The 19,668-nt window shown below is 47.9% G+C and overlaps 1 protein-coding gene across 2 annotated transcripts; it reads left to right on the forward strand.

Annotated features, from left to right (window-relative positions):
* Positions 1-6,553: 6,553 nt before the first annotated feature.
* On the forward strand, positions 6,554-18,509 carry SEC11C (SEC11 homolog C, signal peptidase complex subunit). Of its 2 annotated transcripts, XM_015103798.3 has the most exons (6): positions 6,554-6,711; positions 9,706-9,815; positions 13,333-13,482; positions 15,382-15,501; positions 17,641-17,698; positions 18,318-18,509. In XM_015103798.3, exons 1-6 carry the CDS (start codon positions 6,625-6,627, stop codon positions 18,369-18,371), a joined length of 579 nt encoding a protein of 192 aa, XP_014959284.2. In that variant the 5' UTR covers positions 6,554-6,624; the 3' UTR covers positions 18,372-18,509. The 2 variants fall into 2 exon arrangements, with proteins under 2 accessions (XP_014959284.2, XP_060261561.1); XM_060405578.1 differs by having other exon boundaries at positions 17,641-18,509.
* Positions 18,510-19,668: the final 1,159 nt, after the last annotated feature.

Genomic DNA, 19,668 nt, shown 5'->3' on the forward strand with positions numbered 1-19,668 from the left:
CTGGAACTTCTGGAAGATGGAGCTCAAACGGGGTCAGGGCGCCCACTCCGCCCCTCATCTCTGACTGCCCTGCACAGCAGCCCAGACTCTCCTTCCCTCTTTCTAGAAACACAAGGTCTCTTCTCTACTGGCTTGTGGAAGAGGCATGGCTGCTCGCCACTGCAGGCATCGAGGGCAGGACGCCCAAAGCCGAAAGTGCAGGCGGACACTCACTGCGGGGGCTCTGTCGGGGTCCACCCCTGGCCCGGGGTGGGTGGTCACAGGGGCGGCCACTGTCGGCGGCAGCTGCACTGGGCCCTGGAGCTGCCGTTGGGGTCCCGCCAGAACACAGGCTGCCCCTGCTGACAGCCAGCCAGTGGGCCTGGCTCTGCCCCGCTCTCCAGCCCGGGGTCCCGTGGGAACACACGCTGCCCCTGCGGATGGCCAGCCGGCGGGCCTGGCTCTGCCCTGCTCTCCTACCCGGTCCATCCCCAGTCCTGCATGTCCCCGGTCTGAGGGCTGACGCATGACAGCGGTCTCTCCTGCCACGCAGGGGCCATGTGGACACTGCCCGGTCCCGTCTCCCAGGTCCTGCTGCGAGCTCTGAAGACCCCAGGGCTCTCCTGCCTCGGAGGGTCGCCATGAACTCAGATTCCAAATGTGCCCAAGATTTAGATGGCATGGCTGGCTCCTCATCACCCATGACGTTATAAAAGTCTAAAATTATCCCAACAACAAGCTCCTATGCTATAGCTCGGGGAGCTATATTCAATATCCTGTTATAAACATAACGGAAAAGAATATGAAAGTATGACTGAGTTACTTCTCTGTACAGCAGAAATTAACACAGCATTGTAAATCGACCATACTTTAATAAAATACATTTTAAAAATTAAAATCTAAATTATCCTAATTCTTCCTGTTTTTTACTTGCTAATTCTATCTCTCTCCACTAGGCGAAAATGCCGTGCAAGCCAGAACCATATCTGCTTCAGGCACTGTTGGATTCCCAAGTTCCAGAACAACGCAAGTGCTAAGTGTTCACTAAATATATACATTTAAACAAGTTTCTTTAAGAACAACAAATCCTTAAATTTAAACCGAGACGTCATCCTTGGAAACAAGTCACAGAACTGTCCTAGACTCTGTGAGCAGCTTTGCCCTCCTCCACGTCCTGCTTTTTCATCTCCTCCTTTGTTCCCCAAGGTCTCATCATAGACGGTCAAGATTGAGTCCCACTTTCAGGGATTAGAGGTCATTTCAAAACGTGAGATTCAGGTGGTGAATTCTTGACTCCTAAGATCAAAGTTACCATTTAGATACGAAACCAAAAAGTTGCGCAGGACTCCTTTCTTCCCTTGCCTCCTCTTCGGAGTTCTACGGGAGGGAACAGGAGGAAAGTGCAGAGGGGAATCAGGAGGGATTACCAAGGGCCCTCTTCCCGGCCCTTCCAGGAGAGTCCTGAAGGCGGAGCAAGGCGAGAGGCAGGCTCTTCTAAGATGGAGAGTTCCATAGCAGAAGCGCACTGCCTGGATCTCCTGAGGACGTACCGGTGTCCCTGAGCCACCATAGTGTGGGGATAATGGCACAGAGACAGGAGGGCTTTAGGGCCAGATGACACTGAGTAACACCACCACCAAACCCCACGTGGGAGTCAGAAGCACGCGGGAAGTTGGTCAAGAAAGACCAAAAGACAGAGAGCTAGTGGACCCAAAACCCCAACGTCTGGGGCCTGAGGTGATCCACGCTGCATCTGAAGGCCAGAGGCCATGTTGGGACCTTGGGCGCTTCAGTGGGGGCGGGGAGGACAGAAACCGACGACTCAGCAGTGGAAGAGGCCGCGCGACTAAGGACGCGATGAGACAGATGGCGTTCCTGAAGATGCTAGAACAGGCGTGAGACAGATCAGGAGAGAGAGGCAGAGGCAGGCAGCAGCCCCTGAAACTCAGGGTGCACCGCCCGAACCTCAGCTGCCATCTGGAGAGGAAAGGGAGGGGCGCGAGAGAGTTTCTCAAAAATCTCAAAAGTTGACCCAGTTTTAAAACCGAAAGTCACTACATTCAGTTTCTGCAAACCAAGCAGGAAGGGGCTTTAATACAACTTTTCTAAGTGATGGGAAAGTAGATTTTTCCTTTTGATCCCTGGTGGCCATGATTCTGAGGGTTATACTTGCCACAGGACCTCAGAGGTCACAACGATGTTTGTATAGATGAGGATACTGCGTCCCAAGGAGAAAGATGGGTGGTTCCTGGTGATGCTGCTAAGTGTGGGCACAGCCGGGAGGGCAGCCCAGAAGTCCCGAGTCCTATTCCAGGGTCCCCAGCATCACAGAGGCTTGCTTCCCATGTCTGTCGAACTCTTGCAGAACGTATTGAGCTCCACAGCTTTTTTTTTTAAAAGTAGAGTATATAGGTAAACTTGGGCTTCCCCAGTGGGTCAGTGGATAAAGAATCTGCCTGCAATGCAGGAGAAGCAGAAGGCACAGGTTTGATCCCTGAGTCAGGAAGATCCCCTGAAAGAGGGCATGGCAACCCACTCCAGTATTCCTGCCTGGAGAGTCCCATGGACAGAGGAGCCTGCGGGCTACAGTCCACACAGTTGCAAAGAGTCGGACACGACTGAAGCAACTGAGCACGCATACACACGCGCTTAAACTTAGAAGCCAAACTGCACTTTCTCACAACAGTCAAATGACGGGGACACAGACTGAAACAGCACCTTTGGTTAATGAATGTCATTCCCCCCCCCCCGCCTGCCTCCTTCCTTTCTCGTTCCCCTCTTTCTCTCTCTCCTCCTCCACCCCCTCTCCTCTTACTATTCCTGACACATTTCTTAGCACACATTCCTCACGGCTGGTTGTAACAACTGGAAGGCACAGGGAGGCACTCAGCAGAGTGAGCTCAGAGAGAAGAGAGTGGCGGTTTGAGAAGCGGCTTAGGCATCAGAGTGGGAGAGAGATTGAGGGGGACAGAGAGGCAGCCCAAACTTCTACCTTCTGATGGTGACACCCTTGGATCACAGTGCAGTCCTTCTGAGACGCATCCTTCCACAGATGAAGAAGCCGGCGAAGGCAGGGAGTGGCTCAGAAAGCTGATGTCTGGTACACGCGCTCCGTGCGGCTGACTCAGGTCCGAGATGGCGGGACTCATTCCTACCCCGCCAGCCTCCAGCTTTCCTGCCAGGGCTGAGCAGATTCCAAGGCTTCCTGTTTGTGCTCATTTAAGCATCAGTCCTATCTCTCTCCACGAAGCCCAGGTGAAGCAGGGATGATGTTGGTTTGCAACGCCATCAGTCTGTAGGAGGCAACTTGAACTTAGAAACTGAGAGTTGAAACTCCCACCTGGAACCGTGTCTGCTCCTGCAGTCCCGGGTTGGGGGGCGAGGGGATTCAGAGGGCAGACAAGAGCAGAGGAGAGGCTGCGCCACCCAGGACATGTGCTTGGATTTGGCAAACTTAAGAGAATTTAGGGGGCTTCCCAGGTGGCTCAGCGGTAGAGAGTCCACCTGCAGTGTAGGAGAGGCAGGAGACAAGCGTTCAGTCGCTGGGTCGGGAAGATCCACTAGAGGTGGAAATGGCAACCCGCTTGCCAGGATCCTTGCCTGGAGAATTCCGCGGACAAAGGAGCCTGGTGGGCTACAGTCTATGGGGTCGCAGAGAGCCGGACACGACTGAGGGACTGAGCACAGTGCTTCACTAGAGGCCTGATGGTTGTCCGGCGTTTCAGAGGGGCTGCCTGCTGGGGGTTGAAAGCTGACCCCGATGGATTCTCAGTCCCTCTCAAGTATTAGAGGTTGTGATTCTAAACAGAGCAACTGGTCAAGAGCGGGTGATTCAGGCTCTGAAATCATCCAGATGGGAAGCACACAGAGTATTGTGTTTGAAAGGCAGATCTGTGGCAACAGTGTCTGTGAATTTAAAAGTTTAAGGGTTCATACTTTTTTGGCTCAATAATTCAATTGCTTGGCATGTTGTCTTATAGAACTACCAAGACACACACACACACTCATTGCAGCATACGCTGGAAACAAATTAGCAAGAAAGAAGAGACTGGGGGAAGACTGCCTACCTAGCTCCGGGCGGGAAAAGTTCTCTGGTCTTGTTCGTTTCCATTCCACCCGAGGATCTGTGTGCCTGCACGTACCTGTCCTTGTAGCCAGGTGGGTCCTAAAAATGCCTGGTACCTGATGGAAAATTTGGGCTGCATGGTTGACTAATGTACCACAGTTGGGCTTTAAGGATTTTCTGAGGACCAATACAGAAGTTGTTTCTCTTAGGTATCTATAGGAGATCCCTGGCAGTCCAGCAGTTAGGGCTTGGCACTTTTACCGTGGAGTCATGGCTTCAAGCCCTGGTTGGAGAACATGCAAGCCACATGGCACGGCAAAAAAAAAAAAAAAAAAAAGAGGAGAGTAGGTGTCTGCTGAGGAGGGTACACGTTAACTCCGAAATCCTAAAGGCCTGCTCGGTGATGCTCTTTTGGTGCTTGCTAGAGTTTGCAAAAACACTCTTATTTGCCGTCAACACTCTGATGCTGTGTTATTCCACGTTATTCTTGTATCTGTTGGCTCACACAATCTAAGTGGTAGAGCAGCTTACACTGTATCTGGATTGGCTGCGGAATCTTCTCTCGTTATGGTTCCCTTTAAAACTGGCAGGCTTGCGGTCACTTTGTAGGTGGGTTGGGGTAACATGCTCAAAGTGGCCTCCAAATTCTGAAAGTGCTTCAGTGTTGTTCTCTTTATTCAAGAGACATTCTTGTTCTGTTTATTCTTTATTCCTGTTCTCTTTGTCCCCAGTGTTGTTCTCTTTATTCAAGGTGGTTGTTTAGAGGTGCCACAACTTGTCTTTCACCTGGAAAGGGACCACTCCACACGATCCAGACTACTGAACTTTCAGAAACACAACTAAGACGACCAAAATGAAATTTTTGCTTTTTTCTCATTCCCTCTAGTTTGTACATTTCTGACTGAAGCATCAAAACTACTTACTACTTCCTGGGAGTTCCCTGGTGGCCTAGGGGTTAGGATTCTGGGCTTTCACTGCAGTGACCTGGGGCCCAGGTTCAATCCCTGGTCGGGGAACTATGTTCTCATAGGCTGTGTGGTGCAGCCAAAAAGAAAAGTATTTACTACTCCATATTTATCAGCTCCAGCCAGTATAATTTTAACAATGTGATATTTTTTCAGAGTGTCCTAACGATCAAGATCTCTGGAAACAACATTATGGCAGACTGTAGGATGTGTGTACGAGTGAGTCACTCAATCTGTCTGACTCTTCTTGACCCCATGGACTCCTCTGCCCATGGGATTCTCCAGGCAAGAATACTGGAGTGGGTTGAAATGCCCTTCTCCAGGGAATCTTCCCAACCCAGGGACTGAATCCAGGTCTCCTGCATTGCAGGCAGATTCTCTACCATGTGAGCCACCAGGGATGCCCCCAAACTGACATAATTCCAAGGCAAGACTGTGAGGGTATACTGATGGCTTTTCCAGGTAAAAGCAAATTGCTTCTGGTGGTCCTTACAAATTGGTACAGAAAAAAGACTTATTTTGGTCAATAGCTATGTGCCAAGTGCCAGGGGCTCTGTTGATTTGCTCAGGTAAAGATCTGGAATAGCAGCTACAATTGGAGTTACCACATGATTACGTTTACATTAGTCTGTGAGAGTTGGACTACAAAGAAAGCTGAGCGCCAAAGAATTGCTGCTTTTGAACTGTGGTGTTGGAGAAGACTCTTGAGAGTCTCCTGGACTGCAAGGAGATCCAACCAGTCCAACCGAAAGGAAATTAGTCCTGAATATTCATTGCAAGGACAGATGCTAAAGCTCCAATGCTTTGGCCACCTGATGCAAAGAACTGACTCATTTGAAAAGACCATGATGCTGGGAAAGATTGAAGGTGGGAGAAAGGGATGACAAAGGATGAAATGGTTGGATGGCATCATCGACTTGATGGACATGAGTTTGGGTGAACTCCGGGAGTTGGTGATGGACAGGGAGGCCTGGAGTGCTGCAGTCCATAGGGTCGCAAAGACACAACTGAGCAACTGAACTCAGCTGAATAAGTCATGCAGAGCGCGAGACTGGGAGCTTCAAAAGGCCCGCCTCTCCCGGGCCCCGCCCACGACCAGGCCCCGCCCCTTCCCTGCCCGCCGCGGGGTGAAAGCCCCGCCTTCCGTGGTCGCAATCATCCAATGGCCTAGATACACGGCTCGGTGAATGCCCAGGCTTTAGGTGTCCGCCTGGCGCCTGACCAGAGTCCTGGGGAACTCGGTTGCTCTTAAGCAGTCCCGTCCCCGAGCTGCCCGAGCGATACGCAAGCTCCCCTCACAGTTCCCTCGCAAGAGGCGGACGAGGCCTCTGAGCCCGCTCGCCCCCCGCCCGCGGAGCCCCGGGTCGACCCCGGACGCGGCGCCCGCCGCGCGGAACTCTGGGAGTGGTAGTTCTCGTCCTGCTGGCTCCCTCTGGTTGTATCGGCGGCCGAGACTCACCGGACTACAGCTCCCAGACGCCCGAGGGCGCATTCGCTCGGCCGGCCGGCGAGGCCGGTGGGCGGGGCCGGGCCGGCGCTCCGCAGCTGTCAGCGACTCCCGGAGCCCGCCGGCTGCCTCGGTGTGCCTCCCTCGACCCCACCGGAGACCCCAGCATGGTGCGCGCCAGCACCGTGGGGGCGCATCTCCCCGCGTCCGGCTTGGACATCTTCGGGGACCTGAGGAAGATGAACAAGCGCCAGGTGAGGATAGCCCGCGTCGGGGCCGCGCCGCGGAGCCGGGGTCCCGGAGGCCCGGGGTTCGAATCCTCACAGAGCCGCGGGCGGGCGTGCTCTCGCCCTGAGGAGGGCGCGGTTACCGGAGCGGGGGGTGGCCGGGAGGGGAGCGAAGGGGACCCCGAGTGCGGGCTCTCGCCCTGACGGTGGCGCGGTTAGCGGAGCGGGGGGCCGGGAGGGGAGGGAGGGGGAGCCCTGACCTGTGGGCGTCAGGTGTGGTTGAGCAAGCGGGGCGAGGGGAGCGGGCTCCCCCCCGAGGGACCCCGAGGGGCCGCCCGGTGGGCCCGGGGCCGGGCGTGAGGTAGGCTGCCCGCGGGTGGGAGCGGCAGGCTCGGGGGGAGAGCTTCCGAGAGAGGGGAGCTGTCCCCTGATTCCTTCCCACCCCCAGCGCAGCGTCTTCCCTTCCCGGGGACTCAGGACCAAATGGGGCGCCTCGTGCAGGAGAGCGCGCGGGTCCTTCTCCGTCACTGTGGACCGAACCCGTGTTCCGGAAGGGCTTCCAGGGGTCCTCCCTAGCCGCCTCCTCAGACTCCCTGCTCCGGCAGCGCCTTGAATCTCGGAGACGGCTCGCTGAGGGGTCTTCGGGCACCTGGGCTTCATATCTCACCCCTCCTGAGAGAACCTCCGAGGAAGACTTCGTGCTTGCCCTCCTCTTAGCCAGCCTCCGCCTCCCTCTCTCTCTCTCTCTTCCAAGTAGAATTTCAGACGAGCGCAGTAGTGTTGCGGGGTTCGGGGACTTGCATCCTGTGAACGGGGTTGAGAAACGTGGTTGTCTCTAGGGGTGCGTGTCAGATGAGTTCCTGGGAGCTTGTGTGATGAAGATGGGTTGCGGCAAGAGATTATCACTAGCTTGAAAAGCCAACAGCTAATGCCCTGAGCGTTGATGCTGTTACAAGAAAATCCTCCAGGAAGCAGTTGTTGTTGAGTCGCTCGGTCATGGCCGACTCTTTGGTACCCCATGGGCTGCCACCGCCAGGCTCCATGGAACTGCCCCAGCAAGAATACTGAAGTGGGTTGCCAATTTCTTCGCCAGGGAATCTTCCCGACCCAGGGATCGAACCTGCATCTCCTGCACTGGCAGGTGGATTCTTTACCCCTGAGCCACCAGGGAAGCCAGGTCACCTCTCCCCCTCCCCCCAACCCCCAACCCCAAGCAGAGACTTAATTAAAAATCTAGATTTAATTGGGTAGGTCTTTTAAATGTCCTGGAGAAGGAAATGGCAACCCACTCCAGTAATCTTTCCTAGAGAATCCCATGGACAGAGAGGCTTGGTGGGCTACAGTCCACGGTTGCAAAGAGTGGGACACGACTGAGTGACTTCACTTTCACTTTAAATGTCTCTAAAACTGGTACCAATTGTCAACTGCACACTGTCAGTGGTCTTCTGAGGAGTGTGTCAAACCCTAAGTCGGTTTGCCTTTGAAAAGTTCTGTGTGTTCCCACTCTGAGTGATAAGCCCCATTAGTTTGCAATTGCCCACATTTTACTAGTGTTCTAATTAAAATTCAAAAGCTCAAATCTGATGCCTCCTGGTACTTTTTTTTTTTTAAGTTTTGTCTTTTTTCTTTTTCCCTCCAAAATAGCATCCTATGACATCTTCTCAGGCATGCTCGCTCCACCAGTTTTGGAAGCGAGACCTCCTTTTTCTGCTGCCCTTGCTTACTGTTAATTAAGGAAAGAGCCACTTGCAAAAACAAGGACTCTTTGTTTCTGCAGTGAGGAAAAGAGGAAGAAAAACAGCCATTGGCATTTCTGCTGCCCTGCCAGTCATAATATCTGGTCTGAAATGTTTGTTTAAAATGCTGAATCGTTGGTTATTTCATCTTTGCTTGCCAAAGACTGAGTGTGGGCTTGCTTCGAAACTCTGTGGGGGGATTAAGTGCCGAGCACACAGAGTCGGTGGGCAAAGATGAGCAAGGAAAGGCGCCAGTGTAATGTGCTGTGTGTATTTCCAATCAGCTTGTCAGTAGTTCCATCGAAATGACTGTTTCTAGACGCCAGGATTTCAATTCTAGGCTTAGATAGTAGATCATTTAAAGGTAGGTTGTTAGAAGGGTGATCTGTGGTTTTGAAGCTAACTTGATTAGATTAATTAGTTTGTTAGACTTCTATATAATTGACTCTTTAGCAAATAGATGTCTTGCTGCTCAAAGGAATTTTTTTTTTTTTTGAGGAATTGGTTTTACTTCCCCTCAATGAATTTTTCAAGCATAGACAGTCATAGTGGAAAATGCATTCTTAGTACCTAGTCTTTATTAGGTAAGTGGCAAGACTGTATAATTTGTTTTATTAGAGTGGAGCCCAGTGGTTTGAAAACCTGTATAAAATTGGACATCTCTGTAGAAAACCATGACTTGGGCCTTTCCTAATCAGAGTGGCAATTCATAATAAAACAACAGATGTTTATTAAATCTGGTAAGTCAAGCGGAGCAGGTGGTCAAGTTTTTGACTGTGAACTCTAGTGAATAACTTCTGCTTTAGACTGATGTGACTCAAAAAGTTGATTTTCCTTTAGAAGCAACTGTTTACTATCTTATAGCCCGACACTCAATATCCATTCAGCACTCCAGTTTTCTTTTTTGTTCACTTGGGAATTTAGTTTCATGATTTGCTATTGACACTTTTGCCAAAGAGTTTTAAAAAATGGTGTGTAATTTTGTTTTCCTGTTTTCACTAACTACATCAAAATATCTTAGTTATTTTAATTCACCTTTTGTCCCCACTTTTGTAACCTTGACAGTCACCTCAAAGTATACACTTTCACTTTCCACGGTCAAAAATTGAAATTCTACCTAATCTTGTAGTTTGTGTGAATTCGTTTTAATTCCTAAAGTCACTTTAGGCAAAAAAAAAAAAAGTCCTAAAGCTTTTTTTTTTTTTCCAAACCAGCACCTCTCCGACTTTGGGCGAGGGGATGTTCCGCTGTGGTCCTCACTTCTGGTTTGCCCTGTTTTCTTCAGCTCTACTACCAGGTCTTAAACTTCGCCATGATCGTGTCCTCTGCGCTCATGATCTGGAAAGGCCTGATTGTCCTCACTGGCAGCGAGAGCCCCATCGTGGTGGTGCTGAGGTGGGTCCCGCCGGCCATCCAGCTGCTGTTGGTGACCCAGGAGCAGCGTGGACAACCCAAACTCAGTGTCTTAGTTGGATAAGCTTTAGAGTGTTCTTTATTGGTACTTATTTTGAAAAGGTTTCATTTTTTTCTGGCTTTGGTTGAAAACTCTTCTTTATCAATAGGCATTTCATCATGTTGATCTCATGCTCTAGGGTAATATGATTTACTTCCATCTTTGAATGTTTTGTGCTTCCCTGGTGGCTCAGAGGGTAAAGAATCTGCCTGCAATTCAGGAGACCCAAATTCAATCTCTGGGTCGGGAAGACCCCTAGAAGAGGGGAATGGCAAACCCACTCCAGTATTCTTGCCTGGAGAATTCCATGGACAGAGGAGCCTGGCGGACTACAGCCTATGGACTTTCGAAGAGTCAAACGTGACTGAGTGACTATCAGCTTCACTTTCAAGTGCTTGAAGATGCTAATATGCCTTAGATAGTTGAGTCTCCCTGAGGTGGGCATGGAGCCCCTTTGCTCTCTAGGGGGAGAGGCAGGCTGTGGCAGTGCTGTGGGTAAGGTCAGAGTCGACCGGGACAGGAGAAGCAGCAGGCCCCTGGCTCCCTGTCCCTCCTCTGGGCCCTGCAGCCACGTGATGGGGGACAGCCCCAGCCCTGGCTTCACCGGGCCGCCCTCTGTGACTGGGCAGGGGACCCACTTCTAGAGATACAGCATTTCATAAACTTAGGAGCCTGAGGATGGCATAACTCACACACAGAGCTGAGGAGGGGCTCTGACTCACTGGTGTTCACACTGTGCTCCAGGAGTGCCCGAAGGGCCAGGTAGATGAGTTAGGAGAGAGAAGCGGACTAAGCTCATGGGCCCCCTTAGCCTTGCTTCAGTTGTGACAGCTCCACTTATACACATTTTATGTGATTATACTTTACCTGGTAAGATTTCATTTGAAAGAAGGATTTTAAGGCTTTTGGGAAAAAAAAGAAGACATTAAACCCCTCAAATTCAGATGGGCTCTGTCATTCAACAAGTAAGGCAGCTGAGGTCTAGTGAGGCCACGCTGCTTCCATCTCACAGTTGTTTCTGCAGAGCCAGAACTCTATCTGAGGTGGTCTGGCTCTTCTTCAATCCACAGACACACTTGCACGCAGAGATTATTGTAAAATTGCAGCGTGTGGGGACTTTTTCTTCTTTTAAAGCATCCTTTATAATTCTAAAGCAGTTTGGTTGGTCAGCATAAGCTGTTGACATCACAAGGGATGTGTGACCTTGGGGAACTCCCTGGCCCCTTAAAGAAAGCAAGTGTAAGTAGTTATTAGTTGTTTAAATGTAATTTAAACATTTCAAAGAACTGCTGACCTAATGGGGCACGATAATGACTCTATGCCAAACTGCAGTGCACACTTCCTACCTCTAAGACTTGTTCAGGGAGTTGTATTTTAAACAAACAAAACAAGGAGGTCATTGTTATCACAGACTGAGATGGTTCTCTTCCCACTGCGTGTCTACAGGAACTTTGTTGGAGTAAAGATGAAGCAGTAGGTTAAGAAATTATCCTGAGCATTTTAACTGTCATTCCTTAAAAGAAAATGAAACCCTGAAGCAATTATGTTGTATTTTCAGAAGATGACAAGATGAATTTCTGTGTTGGGGGGACAAATAACTTTCTATGTTGTCAGGCCATCAGTTCAGTCGCTCAGTCGTGTCTGACTCTCTGCGACCCCATGGACTGCAGCACGCCAGGCCTCCCCAGCACCAACCCCCGGAGCTTGCTCAAACTCATGTCCATCCAGTGGTCTCCGTTGGGGGAAGAAAAAATTTGTTTTTATTTAGATATCTTCTCTTTCTTTTCCTCTTAGTCATTTCTATTTCTAGCTGTTTGTACCTTTTTAATTCACATTTTCTTTTTTTGATTGCTGAATCTATTACCAGACTTAGTGGCAATGGTTTCACTTAAACCTCTTGGCAAAATAAGCCTCCTGGCAGTTCAGTGGTTAGGACTTCAAGCTTTCATTGCCAAGGGTGCAGGTTCAGTCCCTGATCAGGGAACTAAGATCCCACAGGCCTCATGGCAAGGCAATAACATAAATCTCTCAGTAGCTGCAGGCCAGGCTCGGCTACCTGCCCCCTGGCCACCTTCCTTGGGTGCTGACAAGTGGAAGGTCAGCAGCCCTGGTGGGACGGGAGGACCAGCATCTGGAATGGCTCCTGTTGTGAACCCACGTCTTCCTGTAAAGCTCCCCATCTCTTCATTAGACTGGTTCTTTCTCCCCCTTCCTGCCCTCGACAAACTAACTCATCGTTGGTTGTCAGACCCCCGTATTTAGGTCTTATTTATTTTCTCATGCATTGAAACAGAGCAGAAGCACAGGTAAAATGAATTCTGTTTCGATGATTTCAGCTTCCAGTGAATTACATGCACACGGCAGAATGCAAGCATGACCCTAGAGTATTAGCCCGCTTTCAGAGTCTCTAGTTCTGAGTGAAAAATAGTATTTGTATTGATAAATGTAAAACCCTTATAAGGCTAAAAATGGATTTTTACTTCAAGGGGTTCCGCTTATTCTTAGTTCTTTTGGGGATTCCTTAAAAAACTGGAAATAGAACTGCCTTATGACCCAGCAATCCCACTACTGGGCATACACACCGAGGAAACCAGAATTGAAAGAGACGCATGTACCCCAATGTTTATCGCAGCACTGTTTATAATAGCCAGGACATGGAAGCAACCTAGATGTCCATCAGCAGACGAATGGATAAGAAAGCTGTGGTACATATACACAATGGAGTATTACTCAGCCATTAAAAAGGATACATTTGAATCAGTTCTAATGAGGTGGATGAAATTGGAGCCTATTATACAGAGTGAAGTAAGCAGAAAGAAAAACACCAATACAGTATACTAATGCATATATATGGAATTTAGAAAGATGGTAACGATAACCCTGTATGCAAGACAGCAAAAGAGACACGGATGTATAGAACAGTCTTTTGGACTCAGAGGGAGAAGGAGAGGGTGGGATGATTTGGGAGAATGGCATTGAAACATGTATATCATATGTGAAACGAATTGCCAGTCCAGGTTCGATGCAGGATACAGGATGCTCGGGGCTGGTGCACTGGGATGACCCAGAGGGATGGTACGGGGAGGGAGGTGGGAGGGGGGTTCAGGATGGGGACATGTGTACACCCGTGGCGGATTCATGTTGATGTATGGCAAAACCAATACATATTGTAAAGTAATTAGCCTCCAATTAAATAAACATATTAAAAAAAAATCATCAAGGGGCCACTAGTGCCCTTTTCATGCTCAAATCCAAGAAGAAATCGCTCCCTTTCTCACCGCTGTCATCTTGAGCAGTCAGATGGAAATCTCTGGAGCTTGTTTTATTGCTCATAGATCTGCTTGACGGTTGGGAAAAGTTGACATTCCAAGTAGTATGTTTGTTAATATCCTTTGTGATTTGAAACGTTTGCCTGGTGAGCCCAGGACACTTCTGACGTGACTTTGTGTTTCTTTCCAGCGGCAGTATGGAGCCAGCCTTTCACAGGGGTGACCTTCTGTTCCTAACGAATTTCCGGGAAGACCCCATCAGAGCTGGAGAAATAGTTGTTTTCAAAGTCGAAGGACGAGACATACCGATAGTTCACAGAGTAATCAAAGTTCACGAAAAGTAAAGAGCCTTTACTTCTCTTTGATTTTATTCTGTAGACAAGTCTGTGGACAGCTTAATGGTTGATTGCAAAGTAGCAAAAACACTGGGTTACATTCCTAGTTTTGCCATTTAGTGATTGGGGTGACTTTGGACCTGTGGCTTAACTCAGGCCGTGAGATGTGAATGTCAGTACTTTACCCACAGTGACCCCCAGGGCGAGTGTGAGGAGGAAATAAACTGATGTTTACTAAAGCACTTGACAGACTCGCTGTACAAGGTAAGGTGGAATGTATTCTTGTGTACTATTAGTTATTTGAAGGAGCCTCAAAAGAAAATCAAATCTCATGGTAACTGAGGATCATTTTGGTGAGAGAATTATCTCCTGAAATGCAGAAAGCTACCTGTTTCTCTTTGTCACTGTGGACCAACTGGCATTCTTAGCAGTAATATTAGCCTTGGATGAATAAAAATTCCTTTCCCCAGCCTGTCCCATGATTTGATTGCTGCATATCCTGCATTAATTCCACCCCTCCCCCGCAAACAGCTTTGCTTTTCCCTTAAACGTCAGTGATGACTTAATAGGATACTTCTTGGAGACCAGAAGCAATTGTTTCCAGCTCAAATATATTGTTTCCCTGAGAGAGTACAGTCAAGTGATTAGTGAAATGTTACATTTTACTTATTTGGTTATTCATTTACCTTTATGCATCTTAGTGCAGCCTTTTACTTGCATGCATTGTAGAATTAAAACTAGGTGTGTGTATTAGTATATTTTAAATAATGGAGCATTGCTTTGTTACTGTTTGTGTGAATGTGTGAGTCTGTTTCTGATAAGAGATTCTCATTCCATTCAGTATTTCCAGATTTTCCCCAAAGATGTTTGATACTTAAAACATCCACTTCATTTGACTCTAAACGTTAGCATGACCCTGTTTCAGTTTGTGTTAATACACTGGGACTACAACTAGCATTACCTTGTTCGTAGTGCTTGATAACTTACAGATGGAGAGATATGCTCTGTCATGATTGTGTCAGAACTCACACGTGATTTTAAAACAATATCCAAAGATGAGAAGTTGCTCAAAACTGAGAAGTAATGACATTTTTCTGTAAGTTACATGAATTGTGAGCAACAGCCCAGATTTTTTCCCTCTTAATTTCTTGTATAACCATGGCTGCAAATCGGCTAGCTCCATTTGGCATGGTTTCAAATCTTTGTAGGCTTTTAGTATTTTATCAAATTATTTAACACATTTTGTCATTTGTCTTATTGAAAAATAGATCCTCTTAGTAGTTCTATGAGGCTGTAATATTGTGCTTCTAGTGTCAGGGCTGGGTGTCAACTGGCCCCAGTTGACAATGTTTAAAACAATTCCCACCTGTCTCTAACACAGCAGTTTTATGCCGTTCATAATTCCTGTTTGTTTGCAAACTGGATTGTATGCCACTTGGCACATCCCACGTTTGGTAAGGAAAAGAAAGTTTGAGAAGAGCTAAGAGAACACTTGTGTTTGAATTACCTTATGTTCAGATCAGGTTAATCTAGTACTCAGTTCACATCTAGAGTCAAGAGGAATATAATCCATGTTAACCTGTTGGTCCGTGAGGACAAAGAGTGGATGGAAATAGACTCTGGAGCGAATCGTGGCCTTCCTGGCACCCTGTGCTGAGCCATGTGTCTTGGTCAACAGGGGAGCTTCAGTGTTTTTGAATTTAAGTCTACAAAATTGTCACTAGATCTGTGCTTGAGTTGAATGGTTGTCTGCCAGCAGGCATCTCAAGGCGAAAAAGACCAAGTCCTGTTTGACTGCTTTTCTCCATGCCCACCCTTGCCTGTAAAGGGTAGGCCAGACTGACATTGTTCTCCTGATGCTGCACTGAAAATAATCTTTGACAGGACCTTGTTTTGCTTTCCAGAGACAATGGAGACATAAAATTTCTGACTAAAGGAGATAATAATGAAGTTGATGATAGAGGCTTGTACAAAGAAGGCCAGAACTGGCTCGAAAAGAAGGACGTGGTAGGGCGAGCCCGAGGGTGAGTGAGGATTAACTTTTCTTTTAAGTTCCATAGAATATGCAGAAACCAGAAACATGTTTAGAAACAAAGAACTCCAGTGTAGAGGTTAATGGCGGGTCCGTTCCAGAGACGCTATGTCAGGAGAGCTGTAAGCAGCTCTGCTTCATCTTGTGAGGCGTGGACGGGGCTCAGAGCTGCCCGAGGGCCTGAAGTCTAAAGCTGAATGCCAGTATTCTGTCTATACCATGGACTCAATTCTATTTTGGAAATAAATCCTCACCTGGAGATTAGTTATTTATAAATTTTAAATAATTAGAAGTAATCCTTTCGGAAATAACTACTGTGGAACACTGTGGTGAATGTTCTAGATATTCCTTGTGCCTATATAGATGTTTGTGTGCATACGTAGTATATAATTTTACATAAAGGAGTTTTATCTTTTTCACCCAGCAGGAAGTTGGAAATAATTTTCTGTGCCAAATCTATACCTCTATCCTTTTAAACAGCTGCATGCTGTTCTTCTGAGAATTGTAACTTATCTCACTAGTCCTCTTTTGATGGATATTTAGATTGTTCCCCTGATCTTTTACTAAGAAAAGTTCTGTGATCATATTTTTTTTTCATACCCATCTTTGCATCATTGTTCCAGCCAAGAGTTCTGCTTCTGATTGACACAGCAGAGCCTCTCCTCTTATTAAATACCCAAAAAGGTGATTCTTCCCCTCTCTTTGTGGCCCTTTTTCTGATTAACCCTTGTTAGAAATGTCCCCTTTCATCGAAACCCCGCCAGCTGTGTGAGGCTGGAGAACATGGGTGACCATTTTCTAAGATACAGCTTCACTCATCAGCGCACGGTTGGAGGCCTCCTCCGGCCCCTTCTGCCCCTCTGCTCACGTTCTAATCACTTTCATGCTATCGCGTTTCCTCCTGAACATCTGCAGGAAGGTGAGGGGGGCCTGCAGCTGGCCAGCCCTGTGTTTTTAGACACTCTGGTGAGAGACTGTAGAAGTGAGAGGTTGGAGCTGTTGCATTAAGCAGACTGGAGGGTACCAAGGAGGTATTACCTTGTTTATCACCAGTAACATGATGGAGTCTTGGGTCAAATTGATTCTGTATTGACACTGATTTTGTTGGCTGCTGGTAAGTCACTTCAGTCGTGTCCAACTCTGTGCGACCCCGTAGATGGTAGCCCACCAGGTTCCCCCGTCCCTGGGATTCTCCAGGCTAGAGTACTGGAGTGGGCTGCCATTGCCTTTTCTGGATTTTGTCAGCGATGTCATTCATTGGCTGGTTTCTGCTGGCTTATCATCTCTGGGCTCATAGTCATGTCTGGATATAAATTATGCAATCCATGTTTGCATTCACTGCCCAACCAGCTTGTTTGTTGCATCTGAAAAGTCTGTGCAATGAAAGTGATGGGGCTTCCCTGGTGGCTCAGATGGTAAAGAAACTGCCTGCAGTGCGGGAGATCTGGGTCCAGTCCCTGGGTTGGGAAGATCCCCTGGAGAAGGGAAAGGCTACCCACTCCAGTATTCTGGCCTGGAGAATCCTCGAGGGCAGAGGAACCTGGCGGGCTACCGTCCATGGAGTCGCAGAGTCAGATACGACTGAGCAAATAAGCACGCACAATGAAAATGATGAGGATTCCTTCAGTTAGAAACCACTTATTCTTGTGCTTTCAAAGGTCTCTCTCACAGCAGTTTACATATAGGTTGTCTGAATCTTCAGTCGCTCAGTCGTGTCCCACTCTTTGCGACCCCATGGACTGCAGCACAACAGGCCTCCCTGTCCATCACCAACTCCCAGAGTTTACCCGCCTCTCTACTAAGAAAAATTAAGAACTCGCTTTGTGAAAGTCGCCGATTCTGTTGTACAAGGGGCTCACCTGTTTTCATGCTCTTACGGTGGAATGCAGCAAGAGAAGACACATAGCATCTCCTTCTGCTGATTTGCCTTCTTAAAAAATTGTCCTGGCTGTTAGCTCTGCTGGTTTTTACTAATAAAGCCGTTTGAGACAGCGGTGCATGTTGCTGTTATGGCCCCAGTCAGTGGTGTTCCTGAGGAAGGCTTTGCCCTAATGCTGATTCATAGTGGCTTTAAGCATTACTGTCATATTACAGACACTGTTTACATTTTTGGCTGTTTGTCCCAATTTAGGTTTTTACCGTATGTCGGCATGGTCACCATAATAATGAACGACTATCCAAAATTTAAGGTAGGAATTTATTTGTACGTCTGTATTTTTCTTTTTTTTAATATTGGCGCTTTTACATGCGCAACTGTAGAGATGCAGTCTGTTTGAAATGTTTTGCTGGCTAATTCTTCTGCAGAGAATGTGCTGTTCACTACAAATTAATAATTTAAATTGTAAATTTTAAATTATTGAAAGCGGCTACTTCTATCTCTTATGTTTATATAGTGTTTTCTAAAATGGCTCCTATATATTTTTTGCTTTTTATTATGCACATCTTTAAACATAGGAAAAAAGTAGTACAATAAGCCTAGTAATGCTTATTTCCCAACTTCAACAAGAATAGCATCCATATTTGCTTTTTAGTCTCCTGAAACACAGTGGGAAGCCTGTGCAGGAATGGGAGTGCGTTGGCTGTGCTTGTTGGGCGTGTGGTCCTTGGGCCGTCGGTGTGTTAGGGTCTGCGTTGCCATGTGTCTGCATCTTCCCTGTGCTGGTGGCTCGCTTGGAGACAGAGCGCAGGGAGGAGGCCTGCCTTTGGTTCTGTCCTGGCCCAGCGCTGACCAGCCTGGTTCTGAGCACGCTCGTAGACCGCGCTTACCTGCGGCCTGCGCTCACGACTCTCCACTGCGCTTCCTTACAGTATGCTCTTTTGGCTGTGATGGGTGCGTATGTGCTACTGAAACGCGAATCCTGAAGTGAAAGGCAGTTCCTGGGACCAGACTGAAAGAAATCTCGTTGAAGAGAAAAGTTAATATATTTGAAATGTTCCACTTTCTGTATAAAAGGAAACGGTGTGGAGACGTCTTGTTCGAATAAATGATTCATCAGTGAAGACTGCTTTCTTTTGTGGACTCTGATTTGCGTGTGTTCCGCCTCTCTGCCGCTCACGATAATCGGGCTGAACCGAGCTTGAGGGTCTGCAGCGCTTCAGGAACCCGGCAGGCCGTCTCTGGGCCTGGCTGGCTGGGAGGACAGTGCGTAGTAGTCCAAACGCGGTACAGTGGTCACATCTGGGTTTTAGAAAGACAGTTCTGCTTTACTGTAGTGTCCTAATGGGAGAGAAACCCAAGAGGGAGGGGATGCGTGTGTGTGTGTAGCTGATTCATTTTGTTTGCAGTAGAAGCTAACACAACATTGTAAAGCAATTGGACTGCAATAAAAATTAATCATAAAAAATTTTTCTTTTAATAAAATTCTTCACTTACTTTTTCTGGGGAAAACAAACAGGCCCTAAAAAGAAAACAATTTCTTATTTATAGAAGTGTAGTCTGATAAATGAATAAAGCCTATAAATCTTTTTGGAAGGAAAGATGTAATCTGCTTTGTTCTTGTGGTTTGGTGTATCTTGAGATAGTTGGAGAAATTACTTAATAAGAGTTTCAAACAATGTGTTCTCCTCTGATAAACTGCAGAAAGCACAGACGGGTAGAAGGGCCATGTCCCTCTTCCCTTCAGCCTCCCTTTTCCGTTTCCCAGGGTTATAGTTTAGTCTTGCATATACAATAGTCCTTCGTTAAAATATTGATCAGACCCTAATATCCCGGCTGCTGCCTTAGGTCCTGGGGCTGCTCAGTCCCAGCCTGGAATAAGGTTACAGTCCAGTATGAGGAGCAGGTGATAAACTGACTTCGGGAGGGCCAGCTTCTGTGGGAAGGTGAAGCAGGAGGTGTGGGTAGATGGTGATTTCCACATGGTCAGGGAAGACCTCCGGGCGGGGGACAGTGAGCAGAGTTTAAAGAAATGCGAGGCACTGAGGCACAGACGTCTTGGGGAAGAGCCGTCCCGCAAGTGCAGAGCCCTGGCCCCTGGTAGACAAGGATTGTGATTCAGGAGGCCCGGGGAAGGGGACCTGAGACAACACTCCCAGGGAACACGGGCGTTGCTGGTGCCTGGACCACCCTGCAAAGCATCAGGACTGGAAAGGACGACGTCAGTGGGGTTTCCAGGTACTCTTCAGTTTTGCCAAAATGGTCCCTTTTTGCTGAACGATA

The sequence above is a fragment of the Ovis aries genome, chromosome 23 (genome assembly GCF_016772045.2).
Source record: "Ovis aries strain OAR_USU_Benz2616 breed Rambouillet chromosome 23, ARS-UI_Ramb_v3.0, whole genome shotgun sequence".
Classification (NCBI taxonomy): domain Eukaryota; kingdom Metazoa; phylum Chordata; class Mammalia; order Artiodactyla; family Bovidae; genus Ovis; species Ovis aries.

Bases quoted from the DNA above. Each gene is read 5' to 3' on its own strand.
- SEC11C (XM_060405578.1), top strand. From the start codon at position 6,625: ATGGTGCGCGCCAGCACCGTGGGGGCGCATCTCCCCGCGTCCGGCTTG. The intron at 9,816-13,332 runs GTGGGTCCCGCC...GTTTCTTTCCAG, and splicing joins CCCATCGTGGTGGTGCTGAG to CGGCAGTATGGAGCCAGCCT. The intron at 15,502-17,640 runs GTGAGTGAGGAT...GTCCCAATTTAG, and splicing joins GTGGTAGGGCGAGCCCGAGG to GTTTTTACCGTATGTCGGCA.